Source organism: Panthera uncia, chromosome C2 (genome assembly GCF_023721935.1).
Source record: "Panthera uncia isolate 11264 chromosome C2, Puncia_PCG_1.0, whole genome shotgun sequence".
NCBI classification, from domain to species: Eukaryota; Metazoa; Chordata; class Mammalia; order Carnivora; family Felidae; genus Panthera; species Panthera uncia.
This window is the reverse complement of record NC_064810.1, coordinates 113,961,723-113,971,869: the sequence shown is the minus strand read 5'-3', so window position 1 is coordinate 113,971,869 and position 10,147 is coordinate 113,961,723. Positions and strand designations below refer to the sequence as shown.

At 53.0% G+C, this 10,147-nt stretch overlaps 1 protein-coding gene and 1 long non-coding RNA gene across 2 annotated transcripts in view; one reads left to right on the top strand and one right to left on the bottom strand.

Moving 5' to 3' along the window:
* Window positions 1–1,094: 1,094 nt before the first annotated feature.
* LOC125921245 (uncharacterized) lies at window positions 1,095–3,461 on the top strand. Its single transcript, XR_007457352.1, has 2 exons — window positions 1,095–2,073; window positions 3,166–3,461. It is a non-coding gene; the product is annotated as an uncharacterized LOC125921245 (long non-coding RNA).
* A 3,300-nt stretch (window positions 3,462–6,761) lies between these two features.
* ZIC4 (Zic family member 4) overlaps window positions 6,762–10,147 on the bottom strand; it is a gene marked incomplete at its 3' end in the record, with an annotated part of 12,019 nt that continues 8,633 nt past the window's right edge. The window contains exon 3 of the mRNA XM_049629209.1: window positions 6,762–7,105. Coding sequence (XP_049485166.1) covers window positions 6,762–7,105 — 344 coding nt within the window. The remainder of the gene's footprint in view (window positions 7,106–10,147) is intronic.

The following is a 10,147-nucleotide window of genomic DNA, read 5'->3' as shown; positions in this document are numbered from 1 at the left end:
TATTTAACGCTCAAAAAAAAAAAAAAAAACCAACAAAGTGAAGGAGAGTCTTTCAAACTATTCTACCAGATGAGGAAACTGAAGCACAGGATAGTGGAGGAAAAGCTCAGTGGAAACCTCTAGCAGGCTAAGATACCCCCAAACTGCCCTTGGCGCCGCCATTGCGCGGTGGGAGGTGGGTAATCCCCAGAGGACACGTGAGTTCGTCTCCTAGGGTGAGGCTAGCCAAGGGCACTAGGGCACCGGTGAATGCAACCTCCCCCAGAGGCTACCCCATTCAACTTTCTGCCAAAAATTAGTGGTTTCCGGAAGGAAGTCTGAGCTCTCCTGGCGTCAGGGGCTGCTGAGGTGTTTCGCAGCACGACCAGCACGAGTTGCCAAGGGCAGCCATCCCTCCTCACACTCTCTTCTCCCTCCATTCCCAGGAATGGCTCGAGCCCTAACCTCCCGACCCTCTTCCCCCCCCCCCCCCGGGGCCCTCGCGGTAGGCACATTGCTGTCCCGAGACGGATGCAGAGGGCAGGGGAAAGGCCTGGCTCTGGGCTCTCTCCAGGCGCGCACCGAGCGAAGCGCTGAGCCCGAGATTCCTTCCCAACCCCCATGCTCCCCAGCGCAGCGATTCTGTCGGTGAAACGGCTTTAACGAGCGCTCTCTCCAGGAGGCCGGGTCGGGGAGACGGAAGCGGCAGTGGAGGCAGGCCCCTCTAACCTGTCCCTGAGCCGGAGGAGGGGGACCTTTCCTCCAGAGGGACGGGAGGGGGCGCTAATCCCAGTACTAACATCCTATGGCCCTCCTCCCTCGCGGTTCCCAGCGACTCGGACGAGTCTTGGCGGCCCCAGGGGCCTTCCCCTTGTGGCCGCTCTTTTCCCACGCGCGCGTCCCCCTATCGCCTTTGCGAGCCGGGGCCCTTCCCCCAACCTTCTCTTCGGTACTGCAGCCTTTGCCCCAAGAGCTGCTTCTCTAAGGTGTTCTCGATGGAGCCCTAGCACCCCAACCCCAACAGCTGTGACCCTTCCACGGAGCGCAGCCCCCGTTCCCCGCCAGACCCACAGGAACCAGTTGAAAGAGGCCAGGCGGAGCGTGTGCGGACGCGGCGCCTGCGCAGTAGGGGGGGCAGGGCGAGGGGGTCGCAGGAGCCCTCCAGGCTCTGCGAGCGCGGTGAAGGTGGGAGCAAGGCTCTGACGATTCAGGGGGTTCTGACACATCTGAAATCTCTAGTGGCAGGACCAAATAGGGCTTCCGCACTCGAAGCTACAGCCCACTGAAGATCCCGGTCAGGACCCAGGAAAGAGTCGCTGTGGGCTGTAGCCAGTCTAACGGCTTGGCCTTTCGCAGCTCTCTGAAGGGAGTCGTGAGGTCTGAGCTCCCGCCACTCCGGGAGGGAGTGGGATCCAGCTAGGAAGACTCCTGCGGGCAACTGTGCCCGAGGTACCCCATCAGGACGTAGGCAGGACTTGAAGCCAGCTCACTCTCGCTTGTTCTTTGCCTGTTTTTATTCCCGATGACTACTGGGCTCTTGTCTGGGAAGTGAAAAGTGGTTTGTGAAAGGGTGCGACTTGTCCCAGCGGTGGGAAGGCTACCTTTCCAGGAAGCCATTGAGAGCATCGTTTTACCTTTCCGTCTTCTGTGACGGAAATTGGTTGGGGAGTGCCAGTGTCAGTGGGATGAAATTGGGGACGGAGAAGGCCTCCTTCACAAAGGCCGCTTTGGTGGGGCCTCTCCGTTTTGCTGTCCTGAACCACTAGGCTTCCGAGGTGTTTCTGTAAAGCCCTGAGGGAGAGGCAGGGAAAAGGACTGGAGGCTTCAGGAGGGCCCCAATTCTTTCCCTGGATGATGAAGTAATAACAGGACACTCGAATTCAAAAGAGGAAGGGAAACGTCACAACATTTATTACCAAAGAGAGTAGCAAAATGGAGCTGCATGTACACAACGCTCTTTGGAGGGAAAGAGAATCACAGATTTTAATCCATTTTTACATATTTACAGCAAGATGAAGCCACAGCTTTCGACTATGTTTTTCATTCAACAATCACTTTCAATCAAATACATAACAACTTTTATTTTTCTTTCAGGTTAGTTCATAATTTAAGGATCTAAGGGGGGAGAGATGATAAATCACAAACAGTGTGGGTAGAGATGTACCAAATAGTATAAGGTTTCAGTCAGGCTTCTTGTGTGTGTGTGCGTGCGTGTGTGTGTGTGTGTGTGTGTGTGTGAATTTATGATTACAAAACATTTGCCTGTCTGTATAATTCACATTCATTGCAATCATTACATTTCCCATAAATTAGTGATATAAACAAACATATGGGGACTTCCAGTAAACAAATAAAAATCAATATAAGAGACAACATTTTGCAGCAACTATAATAACAGCATGGGTTACAGCTTGGGGAAACTTCTTTACAAATCATTTATTCAGCACACACAGAGTAGGGAGGCCAGTACATCCTTATGTATGTAAACCACCTTTAAAACCACATCGGGAGGTTTGGGGAAAGCTGGACAGGGTGAAATTTTCTTTCCTGGGCACAATATTAAATGAAGAACTGCATATGTGGATGGGAGGAGGGTATTTGCATGCACTTTGGGGACACTATCTTGTAAACTGAACTTTCTGAACTCCAATTGCCAAGACTCTGAAGAAAACAGGAAATGATAAAAATGTCTCTCCTTCAAGCCACTCTATTTTCTATTAATGGCAAAAAGGGCTTGCTGATTGCTGCTAGTGGGAAGAAACACACAATGGGTCTATTTTTAGAAGAGATTGTCTTTGAAGGAGCAGAAAATATTAACAATTGCTTGGCTGCAGTCAAGGGTTCCAAGCATCCTTGGCAAGAATATTGGTAGTTTGAGGGGTCCCCAAAGGAGGTTCATCCAAGTGACCTGACTGGGACTGATGAGTGCAGGCCAGTACAGAGAGAAGTGGACACACAGTTGGTGCTTGGGGTATGTACCCTCTGCCTACACCTCCTCTGCATTCTTTCCCCCATGTCCCAGAGCCTCTGCAAAAGGCCCCTCAACATCTGTGCGCCTCCACAGACCTTGGGCCTGATGTCTCTGTGTTGCTTTTGTTTTTTCCTTAGCAGGACTGAGTCCTAAAGTTATCAGTTAGTGTACTGTGCATGTATTTTTTTTTAAGAAGTTTGATTTTATCTCTTTAGAAACGGTTTGAAACTAACGGGGCAGAGGGAGTTTGACAGAGAGGAGAACAAATCGCTGACAAAGAACCTTTTACGTTTCATCAGCGTTGTTAGGACGACAAGCAGGAATGTCTCAGATAATAACTCCCACTTCAAAGATTTCTCAGCTCAATAGAAAGCGGACCATCCTTTTTATTCAACCACAAGGACTGGCACTAAAGAAGACTCTACTGTTTGATTTTTTTTTTCACCGTGTTTATTTTTCCCCTATTCACTGGGGTACTTGGATAAAATAAACAACAAGACAATTAAGGGAACATGGACTTCTAACTTTTCTGCCATCTTCCCTATCCCCTTGGCCTTGGGCTCTTGAGTTCATGCCCAGGGCCAGCCTAGGCCTGATGGGTATCCTATGCCCCACACTAGGGAGAAACAATATGGGGGCCTGCAAGAGACCTCTGGGATAGAGGGGGCAGAATGGGTTGATCTGGGGACCAGAGTGGTAATGTCCCAAAGGCACAGTTTGAACTCCTTAGATTCATCCAGTGTGTCCCCTCTACAAGTCCCTTTCAAATTCAGGCCTCTACCCTGCTCAAGTGGCAGAGAGGCGTTTTGCACAAAATCGAGCTGGGGATGCTCATTTGTTAAGCTTCTGAGGTTGCCCTAAAGTTATTTACTCTTGACCCTGGAGCTTCTTTGGGGGCGCAGTCAAGGTGCACGGAGTCCGGCTCCTCCTTTCCTGAATGCGTCCCTGGCATCAAAATGCTCCCTCCCCACAGGAGTGTAGGGTGAACCCCTAAACGCGGGCGACGCTGGTTCCAAAGAGGAAGTATATACTGGAGAACGTAGTGACAGTATTAAATGGCGTGAAAGCAAAGGTCAGCGCAAATGTATCTTAATAGAGTGTCTGCAGTGAAGTGTGCCGCCTTTGAAGCGGCCGCTCCCCGCGCGCATTTCCATGGCGAGCCTAACGCGGCATGCTGATGCACCGTCAAACTCACACTTTCAACCCCAAAACCCGACTCTTTGAACAACCCGAGCTTGATTAGACCTTTCTCCTTTTCTTTCCCCTCTTACAAACCATTTCCTCGCCTTTAGAAACTCGCCATCAAACCCAAATGCGCCCTCTGATCACCGCAGAAAGCAGAAACAAAGGGGGCTGAGCGGCGATTCAAGCGGCCCTTTTCTTCCCTCACATTATTATCCATTTTTATTATGATCGGGAACAAGTGCCCATTCGCGTGGGTTTTGTTTACCGGAAATTAAATGAAAATGATTTAGTCCGCGTCAAACAAAAATATATACTTGTATACACAAGAAAAAAGGCCTGTTAGACGTAAATATTATGTCCTTAATGAAAAGCCTGGACGGGCTCCAGGCTCGGCCTTTCAGGATTTCAGTGCAACTTGCCCATTGCCATAGAAATCCTAACTTACCATGAAGATGCACCGTGGCGAAGAAACATTGCTTTGTGCGCGGACCCTTTGATGTCGCAGGCGCTAGATGCGGGCGCTCAGCTGCGTTGGGCGAGATTACCTTGCGAGCAACGCGGTGGACATCTGTAACAAGCAAATGAAAAATTAAAGGCTATTAGGGGCCGACCAAGCATTTTTATTTTATTTCACTATTTTGGATGGGAGCGGAAGGCAAACAGGGACCTAGAAACAGAAGAGAAAGGAATGAGTCCGATTTGTAGAGGGAAGAATTTTTAAACGTCAGAAGAAGCAAGTTCTGCAGATGCCCTCTCCACCTTGGCGGTGGGGCGGGTGTTTCCCCGATGGGAACAAGTCGTTTGCTGCAGGCCGCCGGCCCTTGGCCAGGCGGCCTCTGGACTCCATTGTACGGGTGAGAGGAGTGGGGGGAGGGGATTGCGGGGCCACTTCCACAAGAATGGATTCACTAAGTGTGTGTTTGGAAGATTCTGGTTTTTTTTGAGAGGTACTGAAAACACTCCCATTCCAGTTAGGACATTGTTTATCTGATGAAAGTGTGGGGCTGCAGGGCAGGAGTGAGAATTGTCTAATAGTGTCTGAAGGGGAGACTGTAGAAGAAAACCCAGCAGAGTTGCAGGGCCAGGACTTGTTGGGCAGTCTAGCGGGCTCCCCCTAGGTGGGACTACCAGAGCGCCCATCTTCCAATTCTTAGGGGATTGGGATATGTCTACCAAAGCTTTTTCACCCTTCTTTTTTCTTTCTAACCCCCTCCCTCATGTTAGCAAGGATTTGGGGGCAGCCCCATCCTCCCTGCAGAGGGTGGGAGACTGGGCAACAGGCCTTGATTCCTCCCCTCCTTGGCAACAATTGCAGACTTTCCTCTCCTCTGCCCCCAACATCTGGTTCTTTATCTGGGGACCAAGTCCCCAGAATATCGAATACTCATTCGATCTAGGCCCATTGGGTATTTGCCTTTAAAACATTTATTATTGAAGTTAATCTCTCTTGTCCTCCCCCCCCCCACACCTTTTAAAAAATAAGACGAACAATTGTATGATTTTTTACAAAGATTATCCCAGAATTGATGAGATTCATCCAGGCACTGTTCCCTAGGCCAGATCCCTTCACTGTGGAGGCCTTGGCTCAGTGACGTCATTGGCCCACTCTGCACCCCCAATGCCAAAGCACCCACAAGATTTCAAAGGTAGCTCTTCTACAAGGGTAGTGGGGTGGGGAGAGGGTGATTGTTCCCAGGAGGCTTCAGAACATTGAATCCTAAAGCCCCTCTAGCACTCCTTTGTCTGCATTTTCCGTTGTTAGGACTCACACCTTATCCCAGAGGTAGAAGTATAGGGAGCAGATATTTCTGGGTGCTTGGGCCAGCTCTTGGGAGAATGGCATGTGATCCACAGGGGTAGGTGCTTAAACTTCTCTCCCTTTTAACTCCTTTGTATAAGTAGTCGGAAATTTTGGGGCCTGGGACTTGTGCATTTTTGTTTGAGAGGATAGCTGAAGGAGGAGAGAATGTAGGGAGGCAGAAGTAGAAGGAAATAGGCAAGATAATGGCTCAGGGATTCCCTCTGCCACCTTCTGCGATTGGAACTTTCGAGGAGGCTCCCAATGGAAGCTGGGAAGGGAGTCCCGGTGGCAGTCCCAGCAGCCCAGGCCTCGAGGAAAACATTTCACATTCTGTGAACCACGAGAGGACTTTGTGGTCTTAATTTCACCGCCTGCAGCTGCCAAGTTCGCACATAAACTCTCCTAATGTGTATTTTTTTTTCTTTCGTCTGTCTCTTTCTGTACTTTCTCCACCCAAACACTGGTGTCACGCTACTCAGTCGTGAAGGCGTCGATGGGGGTGGGTGGAGGGTGCTGGGTGTGATTGAGGAATAAATATGGGAACCATATTTATATTTTAAAATAATGGATATTATATTAGCATATTCAATGAGCTCTAACAACTTTTAGCGGTTACCTTCCTCCCTCTCTCCCTCCTTCCCTTCCATCCTTTCTTCCTTCCTCACCCTCTCTTCAAGACTCAGTAACCCCGCCTAGACAAGCAGTCAGTGTACCGGAAGCGGCAACCAGAGCAGCAGCGCTAAAACCGGAGGCGGTGGCGGCAGCGGCAGCGGCGGGACCAGGTGGTGGCTGGGGCTTTGGGGGTGCGGCGGGGGCGGTTGCGGAGGGGCCCGCGCCCTGACACACGTACCATTCACTCAGGTCGGCGCCACGCGCCGCCACCGCCGCCGAGGAGGCCACCGGCGGGTCGCGGCCGAAGTCCGATGAGGGCGACACCAGGGCAGACGGCGTGGCCGAGTCGTAGCCAGAGCTAGGCGGCGGCGGCGAGCGCCCATGCACCTTCATGTGCTTACGCAGAGAACTGGGGTGCGTGTAGCACTTGTCGCAGCCGCGCACTTTGCACGTGTATGGCTTGTCGCTCGTGTGCACGTGCGAGTGCTTCTTGCGGTCGCTGCTGTTGGCGAAGCGCCGCTCGCAGCCCTCGAACTCGCACCTGAAGGGCTTCTCCCCTAGTGGAGGCAACGCAGAGACATTAGTGCGCGTGGGTCGTGGCCCCAGTTTGGCCTCACCACCCTTCTCAATTTCTCTGTCATTTTTAGAAAAAGACCCACAGAAGATTTTCATAAACCTTCTTTCCTTTTGGCCTCTCAGGACTAGCACCCCCTTCGCCCGCTCAGAGCGCGCCCCGAGCTTCCTCCAGCGCGCCGTCACCCCTCCCCCTCTCCCGCCCGGGCCGGAGCGGGGGGCGGGGAGGGTACGGAGGAGGAGCGATGAAGACTCCATCTTTGTCGAGTTTCCATCCTGATCCGCTCTGGTTGTTTTCCTCCAAATTTTCTCCACTCGGAACCAGAAGTATCTTTGCCCGAGAATAGAGTTGACCGAGGAGCTAGCGTCCGTTTGCTTTAAAATTGCTGTTCTAGCCAAACGTTTGTATTCCTCCCACCCCCCCCACACACACCCCCACACACCCCCCACACAGTAGTCAACCCCGCACGCACCCTACCATGGCCCAAATTATTTACTAGAGTAGATTTTGTGCAAACGCCAGGGTGATGGAATAATTTAAAGATGCGCAGCCGTTGCACACGATATGTGCATAATGTGGATTCGTGCTGCAGGAAAAGGTATTCTGAGCAATGATTCACTTCAGACGCGATTTTTACGGGAAATGGAGCCCCCTCCCCCTTCCCTTCTACCCCCTGAGGGCAAACATTTAGCAGCATTCTTCAAATCTTGCCTAAACCGTCCGGGATCCCTCCAGATACGCGCGCCGGCAATAATATTTTATTACGCTGCTCCAGCAGCCTCCTGGAGACGCTGCCGCTGGCAGCCTGCTCTCCCAGTCCGAACTGACTTGAGAGGTCGAAAAGCCTTCCCAGACCACCCACGCCCGGCTCTCGGGCCTTGCAGGCCTGAGCTGAGAGGCGGGCGCTGCAGGGTTTGCCCGCGCCAGGCGGGATCCGAGGCCTCTCGCGTAATCGCACCCTTGAGCTCGGCGGCTTCGGGATGAGCGCAGCTGCTGAGATCAGACCAGGCCAGGACAAGCGGGCAGCCGGGGTAGACCCGCGAGGGGTTCGGATTCGTGGTGCGATGCCCTATAGAGCCGCGGGAAGGCGCGAGCGCGCGTTAGGGTGGAAGTATTCGCCGAAGACCGAGCCCCAATCCTGGAGCTCACTGGCGGCTGGATTCGCTGGAATGTGGGGGTGGAAAGGACCCCAAGAACCCGGAAGCCCAGGTTCCTACTGGAGCTGCAGATGCTGTGGCAAGGTGGAGAGGAAGTGTCTAGGCGCTTTAAACAATGGATGCCACCGGGCGCCCAGGGTTGAGAGAAAGGCTACCAAGCGTCTGGCTAAGAAAGAGATGCATGGCTGGAGGACTGTTGCCTTTGTGGTCGCTTCTCCGCCGCTTCCAGGAAGGCTGGGTGCTTTGGGGCAGGTTTGAACACACAAAGCCCCTATTCCTGAGCCGGGCTGAAGCTCAGGCGGAGTCAGGTTTGCGCACAACCCTTGCCTCCGTGCGGCTGCGGATAGTGAGCCCAGGGTTCTGGCAGGGCCGGGTCGTTGCGTTCTGACCCTGCAGGAGTACTGCTAATACAGTGGAACACTGGGCGGTGCTGGCATCTGCCATTTCTCGGCACACTGGTACCATTTTATTAAAACAAAAACAAAAACGAGAAAGATGCAGAATACATCAGTGTCCCTATTTGCCCCTTGTTTTCTCCTCTCTGATCCCTGTTGGCATCTGCAAAACTAAAACTTTTCTTCCTCCCTTCCTTCTTTTCTTTCTAAGATTACTTACAAGAACCATGCAATTCAGGGCCTGCAAAAGAAAACAAGATTTGCTGAAAACACAGAGGAGGAATAGAATTTGAGGTTGACCGCCCCCCTTCCCCAATATTCCCCTGGACACCTATCCCATCTTGCCAGCACCTCGTTGGACATTCACGTAAAACAGAAACAATGATTTCATCCCAGACGAGGAGCAGAGGGGAAAAAGCATGGCACTTCGAGCAGTCTGGAAGTTCTGAGGCCCCAGGGATGCCAGGTGAGGCCGCGCCCACTCGCGCCCTCCCGGCCTCTCCCCAGCTGCAGGAGGCCCCCTGGACTTCACGCTTAACACTGCGCCCCCACCCCCACCCCCATACACTGCTTCCCGCCCCCTCCCTTCCCACAGTGTCCGGGCGCTGCGCCCTGGGTCGGTGGGTGGGTGGATGTGCCAAGGCAGGGTAGGGCCAGGACCCTGCAGCCGGTCCGGAGCGGCCGGGGCCTGAGGCTTAAGTCAAGAGGGGCCGGGAGTCTCCTCCCAGAGGCTCAGCACCCGGGAGCGGCCTCCTCCGCGGCCCTGCTCCAGGCCCGCCGGACAAAGTTCGGAAGCCGCGGGGCAGTTCGGCTAGCGCCATTTTCTCGCACTTGTGGCTGGACCAGGTTACCGAGCATCTCTGTAGCGGCGCGGTCACTTCTCTACCTGGGACCCCCCGCCTTGTCTCTCTCTAACGACTGGCGGGGAAGGTGGGGCGAGCCCGCAGCTGAGGGGTCCCGAGAAGGGGGGGTTGGGGGACAGGCGGCCGGGTCAGGCCGGAGCTCGGCGGCTGCCCCGCATCTCCCTCGCGGCGGCACCATTGTTCCGGGATTGCTGTGACCGCCACAAAGTGAAACCTTTCGGCACGGGGCTTGGGGCAGCTGCCTCCCAAGCCGGGCCCGGGCTTCAGATCCGGGAGAATCTCAACTCCTGAGAAATCAGCTCCTGTTCGCCGCTTCCGCGACTCGAGGAAATGAAACGCCATTAATATTTGAAAAGGCAATTATTTTCCTGTTGAATCGAGAACTGTCTTCATGAATAATTTGTAGTGAGGTCTATTGCCATTTGAGAAACATTTTGTTGTTTTTTTTCCCCCCCTCTCTCTGTCTTTTCATTACTTAGGAGGGGGGGTTTGAGAGAAACGCTGGAGCAGGAGATCTCAGTAGGTTTTTTTTTTTTCTTTTTTCTTTCTCTCTCTCTTCCTTCCTTCCTTCCTTCCTTCCTTCCTTCCTTCCTTCCTTCCTTCCTTCCTT